The sequence below is a fragment of the Apaloderma vittatum genome, unplaced genomic scaffold (assembly GCF_000703405.1).
Source record: "Apaloderma vittatum isolate BGI_N311 unplaced genomic scaffold, ASM70340v1 scaffold29062, whole genome shotgun sequence".
NCBI classification, from domain to species: domain Eukaryota; kingdom Metazoa; phylum Chordata; class Aves; order Trogoniformes; family Trogonidae; genus Apaloderma; species Apaloderma vittatum.
Genome location: NW_009702435.1, coordinates 1 through 19,800, shown reverse-complemented (window position 1 = coordinate 19,800; position 19,800 = coordinate 1). Strand labels below are relative to the sequence as shown.

The 19,800-nt window shown below is 36.4% G+C and overlaps 1 protein-coding gene across 1 annotated transcript in view; it reads left to right on the top strand.

The window, feature by feature from the left end:
• DYNC2H1 (dynein, cytoplasmic 2, heavy chain 1) overlaps positions 1-19,243 on the top strand; it is a gene marked incomplete at both ends in the record, with an annotated part of 35,672 nt that extends 16,429 nt beyond the window's left edge. The window contains 22 exons of the mRNA XM_009864257.1: positions 583-715; positions 806-923; positions 1,093-1,205; positions 1,295-1,414; positions 3,265-3,415; positions 4,898-5,100; positions 5,603-5,785; positions 5,988-6,170; positions 6,325-6,548; positions 7,329-7,444; positions 8,282-8,481; positions 8,990-9,254; positions 9,568-9,775; positions 10,156-10,285; positions 11,049-11,204; positions 12,262-12,521; positions 13,164-13,410; positions 14,164-14,315; positions 14,845-14,989; positions 17,082-17,184; positions 18,823-18,990; positions 19,119-19,243. Coding sequence (XP_009862559.1) covers positions 583-715; positions 806-923; positions 1,093-1,205; positions 1,295-1,414; positions 3,265-3,415; positions 4,898-5,100; positions 5,603-5,785; positions 5,988-6,170; positions 6,325-6,548; positions 7,329-7,444; positions 8,282-8,481; positions 8,990-9,254; positions 9,568-9,775; positions 10,156-10,285; positions 11,049-11,204; positions 12,262-12,521; positions 13,164-13,410; positions 14,164-14,315; positions 14,845-14,989; positions 17,082-17,184; positions 18,823-18,990; positions 19,119-19,243 — 3,703 coding nt within the window. The remainder of the gene's footprint in view (positions 1-582; positions 716-805; positions 924-1,092; positions 1,206-1,294; positions 1,415-3,264; positions 3,416-4,897; positions 5,101-5,602; positions 5,786-5,987; positions 6,171-6,324; positions 6,549-7,328; positions 7,445-8,281; positions 8,482-8,989; positions 9,255-9,567; positions 9,776-10,155; positions 10,286-11,048; positions 11,205-12,261; positions 12,522-13,163; positions 13,411-14,163; positions 14,316-14,844; positions 14,990-17,081; positions 17,185-18,822; positions 18,991-19,118) is intronic.
• Between the last annotated feature and the right edge of the window lie 557 nt (positions 19,244-19,800).

Below are 19,800 nucleotides of genomic sequence, written 5' to 3'. Positions count from 1 at the left end.
AGCAGGAATTCAGTAGACACAGATGTGTGGCAGTGACTTAGATCTGAATAAAAGTGGTACCATTGGTTTCATTTAGTGGGGTATACGTGAAGAAAGGAATCACATGAAACATCAAAGATGACAAAAAAGTCGGGTGAACACAAGATCAGTCTTGTCAACAGAAGCAGAGGTGATGCAACTCTGTTTTCAACAGTTGTTTCTTGTTAAAGACAAGCGCTTTGTTCTCTAAGAAAGTATACAGGTGGACTTTTGGGAGAAAGGGATGGTTTATTTGTTCCACATAAGTGAACGAGATAAAAAAGGAGATTTTAGAAATACAGAAATAAAAGTGAATAATTGAATTTTCTTGGTTTTAGGTAGAGAAATTTTAGCATGCAACAGTTATTTTTAAATTATATTGGAGAGACACTGATGTAAAATCTGAAATGTTTCATCATCAATACTGAAAACTGGAAGTTATATATCAGCTATTTATACGACTTACCTATGCTTGAATTTTTATTTACATAACTTTTTGTATGTCATATTTGGATTAAAATTGTAATGGTTGTTTTATGAATTATTCCATTTTTTTCTGTCAAGATCAATTATGTCAGATATCAAGAGCGACAATAGGATAACATCACTGAATGTCCGGACGGGAATAAGAAATACCTTAATTACCATCCTTGACCAGCTTCAGAGATGTCAGAGATCTTTGATTGAGTTTTTGGAGGTACAGTTGACATTAATACAGTTTTCTATAAGGAAAGTCAATAAGTTTGAGTTTAAATCAACAAAACTGATTTATTTTGTTTTTATACAGGAGAAGCGCTCAGCATTTCCAAGATTCTATTTCATTGGAGATGATGACCTATTAGAAATTTTAGGACAGTCTACAAATCCTCTGGTTATCCAGTCTCATCTTAAGAAACTTTTTGCTGGTAAAGCATAAATCTTCATTTCAGAAATGTACTTATTTAGAAATAAGGATCTTCAAAGCTAAATAATCTGTTGCAGACTTTTTTTTCTCTCTTTCTGCTACTAGACACTAAAGAATTTTTGTTTGACTGTAACAGTATATAAATCCCTTGCTTTTCTTCTGATTAATAGGCATTAATAGTGTGAGCTTTGACGAAGAATTTAAATACATAGTTGCCATGAAGTCTGTAGAAGGAGAAACCGTGCCACTTAGAAATAAAGTCCTTCTGTCAAATGATGTGGAGGTAAGAAAATCACATCCAAGTGTAGTTCAGGCATCTTTGAGAAAGTATTTTGTAATGTAACTTTTGAGTTTTTTTCATTTCTTTGTCAGGTGTGGCTAAACAGTTTGGCTTTGGAGATGAAGGAGACCCTGAAAAAAATGTTAATTGACTGTATCGATGCTGGAAAAAAATCACAAGGTTCAATTGATCCATCGCTCTTTCCTTCCCAGGTAGTAGTTGATTCAGTAATGCCACAATGTAGTCTTAGATTTACCAAGTTTGAAGTCTCATAAGGAAGTATATGTATGGTTTTGGAAGAAAATAACCCCAAACAAAACCATTTTATTAATTTATATCTTAAAAGTATGAATCTTTTGTAAATATTTGAAATAGTGAAGTCTTTTACATGGCACATAATCTAACATTAACATTAATTTATTAAATTTGATGTAAGTCTTGATCTTAGTTGGTAATGAATGTTACATGCAGGGCTGCTAAGACCTAGAAACAGAAAAAAAATCTTCTTGTGTGTTTAAAATACACTTTTTACAGCTTAGTTGTATAAGCAGAAATAGCCCTGCAACTGCACAAAGAGCCCTAGTTCATTATGTTTATTCCCCACACGGCAGGCACTAGTGTACAGGCATTTTAGAGAGGTGCCCCAGTGTGTTTTCTGGAGAGGGTTTGGGGGATTTCTCCATAATGGTGCCTTGTAGGCACTTCCTTGCTGACACACAAGTGCTGGAGGTGACCCTGCTCAAGCCCTGTTTGTTGTTTTTTGTGACCCCTTCCTGTCACATCACCTCATGCCCTTTGCTCAGCGATCCTGTCTGTCACTGCCTTACAGGTCTGCTGGATAGTCTCTCCCTCCCCCAGAATATAATCACTGTTACAAATCTTACTGTAATTAGTGGAATTTTGTGTTACCGATCTTTCTAGGTCTGAGTTTGACTGAACTTCATAGCTCAAACAGGGCTTTTCTCATGAATATAATTAGAACGTAAGTGGAGTATTGGAAGTTGAAGTGCAAAATTCTATATTAGCAGATCAGTGGCACAAAAAGTCAGACATGCTCCTGAGTCTATTGAATGTGGGCTCAGTGTGGCTACAATATGATAGTTTCCATCTCTTTTGGGCTTCTTAATTCAAGAGAGACAGGGACCTGCTGGAGAGAGTCCAATGGAGAGCTACGAGCATAATTAAGGGACTTGAACATCTCTCCTGTGAAGAGAGACTGAGAGAACTGGGGCTGTTTTGTCTTGAAAGGAGATGGCCGAGAGGGAACCTTATTAATGTATATAAATATCAGAGGGGTGGGTGTCAAGAGGAAGGGGAACCTCTTTTCAGTGGTGCCCAGCAATAGAACAAGAAATAATGGGTTTAAGTTAGAACATAGGAAGTTCCACCTCAACATGAGGAGAAATTTCTTTACTGTGAGGGTGACAGAGCACTGGCACAGGCTGCCCAGAGAGGTTGTGGAGTCTCCTCTGGAGACTTTCAAAACCCGCCTGGATGTGTTCCTGTGTGACCTTCTGTAGGCGATCCTGCTCTGGCAGAGGGTTAGGGGGCCGGTTAGCTCAGTGGTTTGAGCACGGTGCTGGCAACGAGGACCAACATCAAGGTCACGGGTTCGATTCCCACTCGGTCCCCATGTGTTGCCTGGTCTAGTCGAGAGGTCGTGTCCCTGCCCAAAATGGGGAGGTTGGACTAGATGATCTCTGAGGTCCCTTCCAGCCCAGGCCATTCCATTCCATTCTATGATCTCTAGAGGTTCCTTTCAACCCCGAACCTTCTATGATTCTGTGATATATCATCCAATGGAAAAGCTACTTTAAAAATTTTGCTACCACATGCTGTAGAACAGCCAAGGGATTTCCTGTATTAGATTCTATTGCAATTTATTGTTGTTCAGGTTATAAGATAGTTAAGCGCATAGCAAATGTGTGGCTGCATTTAAAAATGATACAGTAAAATACTTGAAATATCAGACATGATAAGTGATTACAAATAAATTGGAAAACTTTTTTTCCTGTATGTCTTGTGTATTTATAAAATGTTGTTTGAACTTTTTCTTCCAAAGATTCTTTCCTTGGCAGAACAAATTCAGTTCACTGAAGATGTTGAAAGTGCTATCAGAGACCATAATCTGCAACAATTAGAATTAGAACTTACGGCTAAACTGGAGCATTATACTAGCATTGATACCAGTATAGAAGATACTGGGAGTTCAGGTATAAAAATGATTGTTAGTATATAATTCTTCATAATAACTACATAGTTGTGTAGTATTTAACATTATGTTTATTCAATCAGGAAATTATATAAATTTGTCTGGGTTTGAGTTCATAGAGTTGAATTACGTAGTTACCCACCTATTACTGCCAAGATTAGTGTATTTAATATTAAATGGATTTTTATCTACATTAAAAATAATCCTGAAGCTTTTATAATTTTTTAAACATCTTCAGTTATTTTTTTAATAACTGTATTTTTTTTTGGTTAATGTTTTTATTGATAATTGTCCTCACCTACTGAACTGTGCTCCAGTGTTATGTTTCACGGGAACTGGCTGAAGAGCAGTTGAGGTACATTATGTCATGTCAGTGTATTCTATGCAACTGTGTAGGTGATTCTTTTTTTCTATCTTATATGTATACATCTGCATCTGAGGTAATAATTCTTGAGTACATCTGTAGCAAACCTTATAAAATAGTTATTCTCAACATGTGATTTTTTGAGTTTTAGTCCAAATGGGTTAGAATAATTATGCCTTTGAATGCTTATTACTCTCTTTTGACCAGAAGGGGAGCTTTGAATGCCTAATTCTATATGGTAGGTTAGGTGAGATGGTTCTTATCCTGTATATATATAAAAAGACTCAATTTGATGTACAATTGACAATCTTCTACCTCATTTGTCTAGCTGCTTACTGTATTGAGTTCCAGTTTAAAATTTATGAACTGTTAACATCTGGTATGTGAATTAGGAATAGGATTCGTATCTCTTACCTTCAGCAGTCCATAAGTGTGCTTCTTTATCTAAGCTCCCTTTATGTGATCTTTCTGTAGCAACTGGAGAAATGTCATCAGTTATAGCAAAGCATCCATTCCATCTATTGTATAATACGTTCACAGTAACTTTTTCATTTGGATGATAGGCGTGATGTTGAAGTGAGTTGCCTGATTATTCCTGCATATTTTAGTTTAGTTCCCATCAGGCAATGGTATAGGAGCACACAAACTGGATTTACTGTAAATGAAACTAAATTAAAAAATATATTCTCAGTGTACGCTTAGTGCATCCAATCTGCTGATGAACATTCATTCTACATCACCCTAATTAGTGTGAGTACAATCTCCACGGTGTGTGTAGTACAGTTTTCAGATCTTCAGGAGATCTATTGTGACACACCAATTACTGAAGTGGACATAGCCATAAACACTCTTGGAATAAACTGCTTTCTAGAAAAGTCTCTATCTCTCTGTTGAGTGTAGAGGCAGGCAAAATCACTTTTAAATGACTGAAGTTACATGTTGATTCGCATTCTCTATCAGGATCCTATTTTATGCTGCTTGCTTTAGACTGATGATTGAAATGAGATCTGAGTAAAATCCACTGATAACAGAGAGCAGCACAATGAACTTGAGAATGGGGTAACATGTATCCTTACTACACTGGTGTGATTTTTTTTGTGTGTGTATGGTTATTTGCAGAATCAGGAATCCTTGAGCTCAAGCTTAAAGCTCTTATTCTTGATATCATTCATAACATTGATGTGGTGAAGCAACTGAGTCAAGCTCAGGTTCACAGTGTTGAGGACTGGGCTTGGAAGAAGCAGCTGAGATTTTACATGAAAAACCAAAAATGTTACATTCAGATGGTAGATGCTGAACTCCAATATACTTATGAATATCAGGTATGGTATTTTTAATTTTTACCTGGTGGCATTTATATACATGTCAAACACTTTCTTATTTCACACATGCTGCTTGTTGTCCCCCAGCTGTTGCCGTTTTTTCAACTCTATTGTGTCTTTAGCTTGCTATTTCATAGAAAATACTAAAAGATAAGGTAAAAATTTTCATTTTTTGTGTTGAAAGGGTAAATTTCAGTTGTATGGAAGGTAGCTATGGTATCATATAAATATTTTCTAATATGCTTGCTGCTTTTATATATCAGAGTGCCATTTCACCAGTGTTGACCCCTCTTCTCTAATTCTTAAAATAATTGGCACAGTTCTTTGACATTTGGTATAAAATCAGGAAAAGTGCATAATTGCAAAGAGATTCATATACTTAATGAGACATTATTCTTGACCATTTTGTTATATTTTCAAATGAATGACATATGAATGAAATTAATGAAATTATGTTGTCAGTAATTTTTCTCTTACCAGTCAACCTGTTTTGTTTCTTCAGGGTAATTCCCCTAAACTTGTCTATACGCCTTTGACGGATAAGTGTTACCTAACGCTTACCCAGGCTATGAAGATGGGCCTTGGAGGAAATCCCTATGGTCCAGCTGGAACTGGAAAGACCGAATCAGTAAAGGCCTTGGGTGGACTTCTTGGAAGACAAGTATTGGTCTTTAACTGTGATGAGGTGAATAGGCTTCTGTATAATTAAGGAAATGGCCCTTACTTCATAAGGCAATATTATGTGCTAGAAATACTTTTGGTAATTTGTCAGTTTCCATTAGAAATTTGTAGATCTTTCCAACACCATATTTTTTAGTAGATAGGAAGACAGTCTTTCATTATTTTCTTGTTATTTGAATTTTGACAGTATTCTGTTTAATTTTAAGGGCATCGATGTGAAGTCGATGGGGCGCATATTTGTGGGCATAGTGAAGTGTGGTGCCTGGGGCTGTTTTGATGAATTCAATAGACTTGAGGAAGCTGTATTGTCTGCAGTATCCATGCAGATTCAGACGATTCAACATGCATTGAGGAAACATAGTCCTATATGTGAGATGCTTGGCAAAAAGGTACAGCAGGACTTATTTTTGTCTTATAAAAATAGTCTATAAACAACTAGTTCAACCTTAAAATCTGACTACTGCAACTAAAAGTAGTCCGCTCAACATTTCTCAACACTGTTTCATGTGACAATATAGTATTAAAATGCACTTCTAATGGTAGGTTGAAATGGATCATAATTCTGGAATTTTTATCACGCTGAATCCCGCTGGAAAAGGTTATGGAGGAAGACAAAAACTGCCTGATAACCTCAAACAACTTTTCAGGCCAGTTGCTATGACTCATCCAGACAATGAACTCATTGCAGAAGTGATTTTGTACTCAGAAGGCTTTAAGGATGCAAAAATACTTGGTAGAAAATTAGTGGCTATTTTTAATCTAGCAAGGTAAGCTTTTTTCTTTTTCCCCATTAGTCATGTTGCCTTTCTAATTCTCTTCCCTCCTGCTTCTATTGTAGACTTGATCTTTGTGGTTCTCTCACTGCTGTTTTGTTTCTTCTTCATCTAGTCTATGCCAAAGCATGACTGTAGAGGTACAATCTATACATACTTTCTCTTAATTTTCTGTAGCATTTTATGACTTGGATATTGCTGAAAGCTTTGTGTCAGAAACAAAGCTAGACATAAAAACCGCAGGTTTGGAGTAATCTGAAGTTTTAGATTCAGTATGATTCTTAGATCTGAAAATACACCATGCAAATCTCTGTAGATTGAATGAATAAAAAATATTGCAGGTTCAGGTGTGAAATAGCTGGAATGAATCTATAATCTCAAAGTGGCAAAGTACTACTTCCCTGTTACACTCAGTAAATATGAATGTGAACGTATGAATGTTCACAAGCATTGTATTGAATTTAGACTCTTCAACTTTTTGAGGTGGAAGTGATTATTTGGTTATAAGTATGCATATGAGAGAGAACAAAGTTCAGAGGTTTTAATTAATGATGTTAGGGACAATAATAAATACATTGTCTATTGAGTATGCTCCCTCTGAAAATTTCAAAATGTCATTGCTTATATCTCAGAAATAGATTTCAGATGGTGCTGCTAATACTTACCAGTTTCTCTTTTGCCTGAAATCAAGTTATGAGCATGTTAATTTGCTAAACACAAATTTCAGGTGCTGTAACTTAAAGGTTATTACAGTATTGCTGGTTTTTACTTTAGGGAGCTTCTGACACCACAGCAGCACTATGATTGGGGCTTACGAGCATTGAAGACTGTTTTGAGAGGCTGTGGCAGTCTTCTCCATCAGCTGAAGAAAAGTGAAGCGAAGCAAGAAAGTAAGGTTGACCCTGCGCAACTTTTGATTATTTAGGATATTGCACAGATACCATTCAGTGCAGCTTTCTTATTCACTGGATATTTGAGAAGCCATGGCTTGGTGGATCTGTAGGCAGTTTAGAAAAGAAAAAAGTTGACTGTGAAATTGCTTCTTCATTTGGAGATCACAGAAGACTGTTGTATTTTAGATTGACTGTTTGTATGCTAAGAACATAGATACAGGACTTCATTCTGGGATGATTTTGAGTGATTCTCAAAGACTCTCCATGTAGTTTAGGACCTGAAAGTTGATCCTCTAATGTTGCCATTGTTCATCAGTCATCAGACTGATTTGCTAAAATTGTCACATGGCACTAAATTCAGCCTGATAGACAGAGACAAATATAAGGACAGGTAGAAATGATAGAAATGTATTAGACTTGTTTGTATCCCTCTTTTTTTAAAAAGAATTTTTAAATGATCGTTGTTATTTAGATGTTAAAGAGTGCGGGCTGGATGAGTGTTTTGCATCTTTAGGACTTCCCATTCACTTAAACAGCATATATCTGAAAGATTTTGGAGACAGCCTTGGTTTGAAAATCTTGGCCTAACAAATAGTCTCACAACTTTAAAGAATTTGTAATTGACTCGTTTGCATCTGCCAAAGAATTGTGTGCTCTCTGGTCAACGTCATAACTATCTCAGATGTGTGAGAACTGGAATGTAGTTTGTGCTGCGATTCCCACTTCTATGTCTCAGCAGTATGAGTTCAAGTGCTGATACATTCCAAAGGGAAAATAAACCAAACCAACAACAACCAATTTAAATTGATCTGACTTCTTTGCTTTTATTTCCAGTTAATGAAAGTCACATGGTGGTTCAAGCTCTGCGGCTTAACACCATGTCAAAGCTTACATTTGCCGACTGTGCACGTTTTGATGCGCTGGTTAAAGATGTGTTTCCTGGCATTGACTTTAAAGATGTGGAGTATGCTGAGTTAACTACAGCTTTACAACAAGTCTTTGAAGAAGCAAACTTGGAAATCATAAGCAGCCAGGTAAACGTCAGCTACAGCAACAAAACAATACGAGCTATTCTGAATTAGAACTGATTAACATTACATTAATTTGACTCAATTTTGTTTACATTGAAAGAAATCTTCTATAAAAAAGTGATAATAACTGATATTTAGATTCTAATTACATGTATACAAAAAATCAATGTTTGTATTTGAATCATGGTAGGTCAGTTGTTTAACTGAAAGAAAAATAGTGCAAGGAAAATGAAGATGTGAACATGTGGCTAAAGGTTCATTAATTTCTCCGTAAATATATGCCCAAAGAGGACTGGTATCTTTATACTAATAATTTAGTGAAACGCAATAAATTTCTTGATATTCTTTAGTATCATAATATTATTTAATTTTGCAAATATCTATTGTTTGGAAAAACAAACTCACAGAAACAAAGTGACTGCATGCAAAATAAATTAGCAAAACATACAAAAAGAACATGATTGATGTAACTTTACCACTTCACATAGCTATTATGTCTTTCATTATCTAGATCAAGAAGGCTTTGGAATTATATGAACAACTATGTCAAAGAATGGGTGTAGTGATTGTAGGTCCCAGTGGCGGAGGGAAATCGACACTGTGGCGGATGTTAAAGACAGCACTTGGCAAAACTGGCAAAGTGGTGAAACAGTACACTATGAATCCCAAAGCTATGCCCCGACACCAGTTGCTTGGTCACATTGACATGGATACCAGAGAATGGTCTGATGGCGTCCTTACAAATAGCGCTCGACAAGTGGTACGAGAACCCCGAGGTATGTTTGTGAGGGAGTTATACATCATTATGCTTAAATTACTGGAATTATTTATTTTTCATTACATTTTTATGTTGTGTTAGTATTTGTGGATAGTGTAAGTTAAGAAGAACTTTCTGTGGCAAGACTACTAATAAATACTTCCCAAATTTTGTGCTAAGAAAGCAAAAGTAGACAGCAGAAGGTAAAGCATATAATAGTATCTTCACAGAGCTTACATTTAAGTAATAATGAAGGAAGAGTGTTAAATACGTTAAAATAGCAAGAGGTGGTTTTCTTGTGTTTAAAATTTTATTTTTGTGTCTGCAAATAGATGTTACTTCATGGATAATTTGTGATGGTGATATAGATCCTGAATGGATTGAATCTTTGAATTCAGTTTTGGATGACAACAGATTGTTGACTATGCCCAGCGGAGAAAGAATTCAGTTTGGCTCAAATGTCAACTTTATATTTGAAACTCATGACCTTAGCTGTGCCTCTCCTGCTACAATATCTCGAATGGGAATGATCTTTCTGAGGTAAGTCACAGGAGTACTACATACTTTTAAAGTAAGCAAATATACTTACTTTTCTTTAAAGATAGTCTAAAGTGGATGGAAGAATTTAATTACTTGTTTACGCTTATGAAGCAAATCACTCGGGAAGTTTACTTTAGGTTACATGTCCCTTCTGCCCTGTCATGTTAAAATCTTTTGGCTTATATATGCCTTTTTGAAAGAGATATGACATATTCTTTGCTTGTGTGTGACCCTTAGAGACCCCAAATACTGGTTAGAAATTCCTGTTAAAATATTTTCCTGAACTTTTACTAGAAGTTTGTGTTCCTTTGAACCTGTGTGTGTGAAGATGTAGATGCCATGTGTTTCTCTGAATCTCGTTTTGATTTGGTTTGATGTAGTGATGAAGATACAGATCTTAATTCTCTGATAAAGTCTTGGCTAAGAAGTCAGCCTGAAGAATGCAGATACAACCTTGAAAATTGGATTGGGGACTACTTTGAAAAGGCTTTAAACTGGGTTGTGAAGAAGGTTGGTGACTGAATACTTAATCAGATTTCAGCTTCTGTTAAGGATGATCCTTTTTTCCTAGTTTAACACTGAGGACGTCATTCATATGAAAGCTTTTTTGATACCTGTTTTCTTAATAAGATTAATACTGGAACTATTGTTATCAATTCCCAAAAGCTAATTGCTGTACAAAAAGTTTTGGAACATTTAATACAATTTTAACTAATGAAATGCATATAATTGCATGAAATTTAGTGTATGTCTTTAATATTCCGTACTGGACATTTTCCTGTAAATTTTCAAAGATCAGAAAGATCTCAATGTCTAAAGTAATAAGGGAAGGAATTGACTTTCTACAATTAAGTTACTCTCTATAACAAAACAAGTGGCTTAAATTTGAGAAGTTTCAGAGTGTTGGCTGAAGCTTGTAGTAGGTCAGAGAGAAATGCAGTACTAGATACTTAAAAAGATTGATTGAAGCATGTCTAAAAAAAGTAATCTGATTTTTCAGAATGCTAAACTTTAACAGATCCCACTAATCTGTCCTGGATTTAAGTACGTAACTTTAGCGCTTTAGGATTCTGCCTAAAACCTTAACTGAAAAACGTTTTCATAGGCAAAACATAATATGTAATTAGAATATTAAAAATAATAGTCCAAAAACCTTGTGCATTTTATGGATTCTGGGACGTTCATTGAAATAATAGCCTGCTAGCAATACACCACATTTGTTTTTAGGAATGCATTTAAATCTACTAAATCTAATAACACTTGCAATTTACAGAATGACTCGGTGGTAGAAACGAGTTTAGTTGGAACTGTGATGAATGGACTATCTCATCTCCATGGATGTACTGATCGTGGACAGTTTATTATTAACTTGTTACGTGGTCTTGGTGGCAATCTTAACATGAAATCGCGACAAGAGTTTGCTAAAGAGGTAATAATCTTTTTTCAGCAAGTTTCTTAATATTTATCAGTCTGTGTAGTAGGAATAGTGATTTTCTGTCTTGTAGCAATGCAGATTTACAATAATAGAATATCTGTGCTCTGATTTGTTTGCAGTCTGTGTAGTCTATAGGGAAATGGCTGAGAAGTAAAGGAATATTTCATATGTCACAGATACATGGCAGGTATTACGCTGCTGAGTGCATCTAGCCCAGACGGCACCCTTTGCCTGATAAGGAGTGGCCTCTGTCCATATGGCTTTGTGCAAGGACCCACTATAGCAGGTTCCATGTGTGTAATCCATTGTGTATATGTAATACAGACTCCTTTTGTGTGGGATTTATTTCTTAATTTTTTTTTTATTCGGAATGCTTGAAATAATGATGATGGTTTTGTTGCACCTCACCAGGGAGTTCATACTGCATATTTTGAGCTATGTATTGTATGCGCTGGGGTGCGATTCTATCTTTTGTGTAGGTACCTGAGGACAAAAGGACTAGGGAACAGTGCTGAAAAACTACGAGAGTATACTTGGCCCTAGTGTCTGCAGGAGGCTGTCCCTGGAGATAGTTATCTCCACAGTCACGCTTGAGCTTTGTGTTGGAGGGAAGGAGAAAATTCCTTCTAAATGACCACCTGGAACTGTAACATGTATACAAAGGAGGTGATAAAGGTTTAGACTGGGCTTCTAGAATTAGCTAATGATGCATGTGAAGGAGTTATCTCATTCTTACGATTAAGTATGTTGCCTAATATGAAGAAAAGTTTATATAAAGCTTTGATAAATGCAGTTTATTTTATATTCTCTAGATTATGAGAACATAATATGTGGAAGAATAATACATTACTGTTTAGTTAAGGACTTAATTAGAAAGCATATGCGTAACATGATTGAATTTTCAAAGGCAGCCTTAAAGCTATCAAATTGAAGCCTTAAATGTTCAATTTTGCAGACATATTCTTAGAACATTCTTTAAATTAGCTTGAAATTGTAAATCTTGTCATTAAGAGTATGAATTTAACAGAAGCTTTATTTTTATTTTTTAAAGATCTTCAGCTGGGCGCAAGAATCTCCACCAGATCCAAGGAGGCCCCTGGATACGTATTACGACACTGACACTGGACAGCTAATGCTATATCAGCTGAAAAAACCTGAAAACCTAACAGCAGATGACTTCAGTAATCTCCAAACACTTCCTGTCATCCAAACTCCTGACATGCAGAGAAGTTTAGATTATTTTAAACCCTGGCTTGACTTTACCAATAAGCAGTCATTTCTTCTTGTGGGTCCTGAAGGATGTGGAAAGGGGTAAAAAGTATTTCCTATTTTAAGCAAAATATACTTCTAGCTATGTGACAGAGTTTTTAATATTTCATTATAATAGCTTTATCATATGACTTTCTGCTACAATAACACTTGTTTATGTTACTTAATTAAACAAACCTTATATAGTGACAAATAGGCAAATTCATAGGAAGATTGGGAAAGTTCAGGCTGCCACTGTGCAGCTAAGAATGAGGCTTTTAGATATGAAACAGGACCTTTGGAAACCCTGTACTGTCATGGAGCAACAGCTGAAAAGCACATAAGTATCCAGTCTCACCTCAAAAGGCACTGGGTGCAGGCAGCTGAATTTAGCTCATCCTGTCACCTAGCTTAGATTTCTTATTTAGGTGGACTGGATCACTATATACAAGGTTTTCAGGCTAGGTATTTGTTTTCTGTAGCTGTATACTACACTTTTAATGATTTTTTTTTTTAATGGAAAATAGTGCAGTTTTAAAGGCAAGAGCATTTAATTCAGCAAACCTCATATATTGCCTATTGCATTAATACAGCATGTAGTGTATGCATTTTCATTCAAAACCTACGTATCCTTGGATGCACAGTATTTTAATGCATTTATAAATTACTGATGGTTTATGTGTATTTACACATTTGCTTTTTTAGGATGCTGCTTCATTATGCATTTTCTCAACTCCGATCCACTCAGATCGCTACCATTCACTGCAGCGCACAAACTACTTCTCAACATCTGCTACAAAAATTAAGTCAAACTTGCATTGTAATCAGTACAAACACGGGGCGAGTGTATAGACCGAAGGACTGCGAAAGGCTCGTGTTATACTTAAAGGATATCAATCTACCCAAACCTGATAAATGGGGAACAAGCACTCTTGTGGCTTTTCTACAGCAGGTGAAAAGTTATGTCTGTTATAAAGAGACTTAAGTGTACTGGAATTAGTGTAGTGCACATAGTAAATACCTATACTGATTAGTTTCAGAGTTAACATCCTCTGTCTGTATTGACTTTATTTTTGTTTGTACTTTGGCAGAATATGAAGGTGTCAAATGGAAATAAGATACCATTTTTATTTGTCTCATATGCATAAGTAAATAAAGACAGTGCTCCCTTGAGTGAGTTGTAATGCAGTAGGCATATGAAAGACAAGAAAATAATGAGTAATAGCATGGATTCAGCAAGGGCAAGTCATGCTTGACTAACTTGATAAACTTTTATGATGAGATGACAGACCTGGTAGGTGAGGGGAGAGCAGTGGATGTGGTCTGTCTGGACTTTGCTGAGGCCATTGGTGCTGTCTCCCAAAAGATCCTCAGAGAAAAGCTGTGAGGGCTGGAGAAGCAGACTGTGAGGTGGGTTGAAAACTGGTCGAAGGGCCAGGCCAAGAGGGTGGTGGTCAGCGGCACAAAGTCTAGTTGGAAGTCAGTGCCTGTTTAACGTATTCGTCGACAATCTGGACAATGCGGCAAAGTGTACCCTCAGCCAATTTGCAGCTGACACCAACCTGGGAGGAGTAATATACCTCTGGCAGTTAAGAGAATAGTAATAGTGGTACACTTTTTACTACTGTTTTTGTTTGGTTTCTTTTGTTTTGTTACAAGACTCTGTTGGCTTTCTTTTAATGAAAAATTTATTTAATTATTAAAGGTTCTTACATATCAAGGATTTTATGATGAAAATCTGGAATGGGTTGGTTTAGAAAACATCCAAATTGTGGCTTCCATGTCTGCTGGGGGAACATTAGGAAGACATAAACTCACCTCCAGATTTACTTCTATTGTTCGTCTCTGTACAATTGAGTAAGTATGTGGAAATTAGTTTGATTCTCAGAATTCAGATTCAGCCTCTGTTTACAGGGCTCTTGCTCAATTTAGTCTTTACGAAGATGTAGCAGTTCTAGTCTTTCATCTTTTCTAACAGTTTGGGACCATCAGATCTGGAGCTATTTGGTACCTCCTGGCACTAGGAAGCAGCTAAGGGGCAACCTCTAGCTCCCTGTTGATAGTGAAGTACTTGAGTTATGTTTCCTGTTCAATGATTTCTTTAAATAAACTGCTTTCTACACCTTTATATTAAGGTATTGGTGGGTTACAAAATTAGAGAGTTAAAGAGAAGTTTGTTTGTTCTTAAGTTCGAACACATTTACAGATACATAACATTTCTGAGGATGGCCTATTGCAATAAAATGATAATTTTACTCAGCTACTAGAAGGACATGCTAGCCATTGAAATTTCTCAGTAATTGTATATATAACTTTGGAACTTTTTAATAAAGAAATTAATAATGATAGCCCATAATGATTACTTTTTTTTTTTTCCCCTTTCTAGCTATCCAGAAAGAGACCAACTACAAGCTATTTATAGTGCCTACCTGGAACCTGTACTGCAGAAAAACCTAAAGAATCATCCTGTTTGGGGTTCTTTACCAAAAATACATCAGCTAGCAGGATCTATGGTTCAAGTATACGAACAGGTATGGAAATTTAATTTCTTTTTCCAAGAAGATTGAGAATTTTGAATATGTTTTAAAATAATTAACTTTTGATAGAGAATAAAAAGGTTTATCAGTATTTAAATCTATGTTTATATAGTTTCATAATGCTCATATCTGTTTTAGAGCTACTTATATTTCAGGGAAAACAAGGTATTTGAGGCAAACCGAGTAAACAGTAAGTGCTCTTTCTTTCCCACAGATTTATTTTTGGTTTTTGGCAAGCACCTTAACCCAATTTATAAAATGTTGGTGGTAGTGTTTTCCTCCTCAATGGATGAGGAGACAGCGTACTTCACAAGTTGTTACATGCTCAGGTGTTATAGATGCTGTTATGAATAGAGAAGAGAGATGTGAGCATGTAGTCTTTTACACACAAGGACTAACTATTAAAATCTTCAACTGTTAAAAACAGATATTTTGACACAAAAGTTCATTTTATCTTCCCACTTAAAATTTCATGGACTTCTGTCTAGCAAAACAGTAAAGTATTTGCTTTGGTTAATCATGTACACAGCCTTGCTGGGGTAGATACTTGTCACGTCCTGCCCAGGATGGGGGGACAAGTGACTTAGATTTGTACTTCCCAAACAGAGTGGACAATAGTGAGACAAGTCTCAAGATCCATACACGAACATTTATTAATTTCTCACAATGTATGGATCAGACTAACAATAATTGGTTTTAGCTACATGACACATTAGGGCAAGGAATATACTATGGCTGAACGATAACCAGGAAAAGCCTAGCTATACAACAAACTACAGCAAGTTGCGTGTTATGATGATAACAAGGAAAAAGGACATGTAACAACTTTTAACAGGCAGTATTATACTTAACGATTACAAGAAAGAAAATAAGGATAAACTAAGCAAGCAGTTTGAGAGGCCTTGCATTACTTAGTGAAAAAAGGGAAAGGGAAATAAAGAGGAAAGAGAAGGGAAGGAGAGAGGGGCGAAAAGATAGACAGAGATCACCGGTCCAGGTTCCTGTATTGGTCCCTCCAACAAGGGTTCAAGAATACTGTCATCTTTACTTCTTGTCCTGCACTACTACTTCTTGTTGTCTTCAGCTCTGTCTCCGTGCTTCTTCTCTTCTTCTGTCTCCTATCTCATGTCTAACATTTTGCTTTTTCCCACTTCAATTTATACACTCTTTTTTTTGGAAAGAGGGCATTTCATTGTTTACGACCATATCTCCATATACCTCATATGCCTTCACAAGACTGCTTATCTCATGCATATTCAGGCCAAGGCTGTTTGAGGCATCTGTTTCCTGCTTCCCTATACCACATTCCATTTGGCACTTACCAGTTTGCCATACTGGGCCAGAAACCGATCTTGTTTTTGACCAAGCTGGGGGTTTGTAAAATGCAAAGAAATGTTGAAAGCAAACATTCACTCATCTGTCTGCTGCAGGTACTTTGGGGATGTAGGTGCTTAATGTAAGTCCCAAAAACGTATGCCTGTCCCCATCTACACAGAACCGTGATAGAAAACTGATCTTTACAACATGAAGTCACTGGGTGGCATGCACCAGTTAGGAGGAGTTTCATATCATGTTATTCATGCATTCTAAGAAACCTAAGTTTAAATCTCATCACACTAGGACCGATAGCTGATGAAGGCAGTTATTCTTTGAATTAAAGATACACTTGTAGATTCAAATATCCTCTCTGGAGGAATAGTTAGGATTTCTGTAAGAGGTCTTTTGTAGTGACTAGGTGTTGCTGATTTAGGTAGTTTGTTAGTACACTTTTATAATTCCTTTACATTTTATATTTGGTATTGCTTTAAATAAATTATGTTTTGTCTAATACTGAAGTCTTAGGTGATGTGTCATTGTTTGCATCAAAAAATGGTACAGAAGAAATGCGCTAATTATGAGAAAGTCTTCTGTGATCGGAAAACAAGGTTTAAACAGTTGATCTCTGCACTTTTCAAAAAAACCAGAGACTACATAAGTGAAGTATCTAAATTCATAGACCAAATAGAAAACTAACCTGTCTGGTATTTTAGAAAAAATTGAAAGCTACATTTTAAAACGTCATTCCCCTCTTAACTTACATTTTTAGGTACGAGCAAAATTCACAGTTGATGATCACAGTCATTACCTCTTTACACCATGTATTCTTACTCAGTGGGTTCTTGGTTTATTCAGATATGATTTAGCAGGTGGTAAGTAATTTATTTGTTTTTTGTTACTAAATCAGTTCTAAAATGGCCTAAATTATTGTTGCTGTTAAGTTTTACTGTCGACTCCACATGCAGCTTGTTGACTTGTGCTGCTCCTTCTGAACTATGAACTGTCTGTAACTCAGTAGAGGGGAAAAATGCCTGATGGTTAGTTCCATAACATATAGTAAACAATTAAAAAACCTCTCCAGTAATGTTTTAAAATATATGTGGGAGCTACTTATAGATTAAGGGAAGTTAGTAGGCTGGGAATGCATTGTCTACTATGGGAACTTGAAGTGTATCCCCTACTCCTCACCATTTTTTTCTGCATTTTTGGGGGTTTGGGTTTTCTGAGCATATATCTTGTCTTCTGGATTCCCAGAGACTTGCCTCTCATGCCTGTTTCTTACACCTGTTTATATAAAACTAGAGAGATGACTGGAACTATTAACTGATACACATCACATGTGACCTGCTTAACAAAGAAGCATATATCCATCCTTAAACATATAGAAAACACCTAAACATCTCATCCGTGTAAAAGTTTATAAAGATCTATAAAAGAGCCTAAAAATGCTCACGATTTGGGAATGCTTGATAATTGCAGCCTAGTTGGAAAGTTCATCTTTCTTTAACTTTGCAAATGGATGAATTTGTAAAGGTATTAAATTTGGTGTGCTTTACCAGATAGACAGCAGAGACTTCTTTTTAATCTTGGTTTTGTCTCTGAAATCTCTATTATTACTAGATGATGAGCAATTACTCCGTATTGTATTTTAGCTCATATTAGTTACAGGGTTACATAGCGGGCTGCTTAAACAGTACAAGTGTGGTAAGAATATTGTGCTTACTTTCCGTTTATTTTTTGGGATCATCAGATGGTATAAATGCAGCTTGAATGGGGTCAGGATAGCTGCACCGATGGCTGATGAACGGGTAATCTCAGCTGGTTGAAGGACTCCACTGCTGTCCCCATGTGTTGCCTGATCTAGTCGAGAGGTGACATCCCTGCCCATGAGAGGGAAGTTGGATTAAAATGATCTCTAAGGTCCCTTCCAGCCAGGCCATTCTATGATTCCGTGATCTGAATCATAGAATCACAGAGTCATTAAGGTGACATGCATTAAGGTGACGTTCACTGATGAACAAGAATGACACGTCAGTCACTCATCTCACCTTCCTCCTTTTGTGAAGAATATTGAAGCTTTGTATTTTCCTAGTGGCATTTTATGATACAGTCTGTCTTGGATATTTGTTGTTAATTTAGTATTTGTTATCAGTCTTTCTCTTCCCTTTTAAAACAATCTCCTGGATTTTCTTGTTTTCGTTGCCTGAAATTTTGTTTTTTAAATTTTACTTCGTGTGCAACGCCTTGTTAATTTTCATTAGAATGCTGTCAATAACCTGGAGATCTAGTTTTAATAGTGTTTTATCTTGTAATGATCTGTGAAGATATTATTGAAAAACACTTCTTAATGTTCACTCTTTTTCTTTTTTTCTTCCTTACTGATGCTCTCTTGTTGGTATGTAATTTCACTTACTTATTTTCAATATATAATTTATTTTGAAAGGGAAAATTTGACAAATGTAAAATTTATTATAAATTTACGAAGTTAAACCTCTCCTTAAATTTTGTAGGATCATCAATACAAACTGCAGACTATGTACTGGAAATTGTTGCTTATGAAGCATGTCGTTTGTTCCGTGATAAAATTGTTGGCATGAAAGAACTTCACGTATTTGATAATATTTTGATGAAAGTGTTTCAAGGTGATTGGGGCTCAGATGTTCTGGACAATATGGCAGGTAAACCATTTGAGGCACACTACACGAAATACTTGTTTAGGAACTGCCTAATCAAATCACTCCGATCAAGTCAGATAGCAGATGAGCTGAACACCTAAACTTTCAAATGTTTCCTTTTGTTTTTACAGATACCTTCTATGTAACCTGGGGAGCTTGTCAAGAAGCATTCACCACACCTGGACAGGCACTACCACCGCATGGGAGGCTGCTGGGCAGGCTCAACTCATCAGACCTGAAAGATATTATTCAAAAAGTGAGACGAGATTAGAGAATATATACAGCAAGGATTCACAGCCATTTTTCTAGACTTTTTTTTTGCAGGAAGTGACATTGAGCACCAGGTTCAGGGTGGAGTCTGCTCCTTGTTTGAGGAATCTTCTTCTCCATTTAGTCAAGTGAGGGAAGGTTTGTGATGCTGTGTGGCAGGCAGTAGGAAGCGTCATGAAGCAAGGTTCTTTTAGTGAAAGCACACTAGTCACGTTTGCTGGTGATTTTCACAGAATCACAGAATGTCAGGAGTTGGAAGGGACCTCTAAAGATCATCTAGTCCAGCTCCGCTGCCAGGGCAGGATCACCTACAGTAGGTCATACAGGAAGGCGTCCAAGCGGGTTTTGAATGTCTCCAGAGAAGGAGACTCCACAACCTCTCTGGGCAGCCTGTGCCAGTGCTCTGTCACCCTCACAGTGAAAAAGTGTTTCGTAATGTTTTTGTGGAACCTCTTGTGCTCAAGCTTTATGACAGTTTGATTAATAATATTTTGAGAAACATTGATAGCCATACCCTCAGTAAGTTTGTCGACGACACCAAGC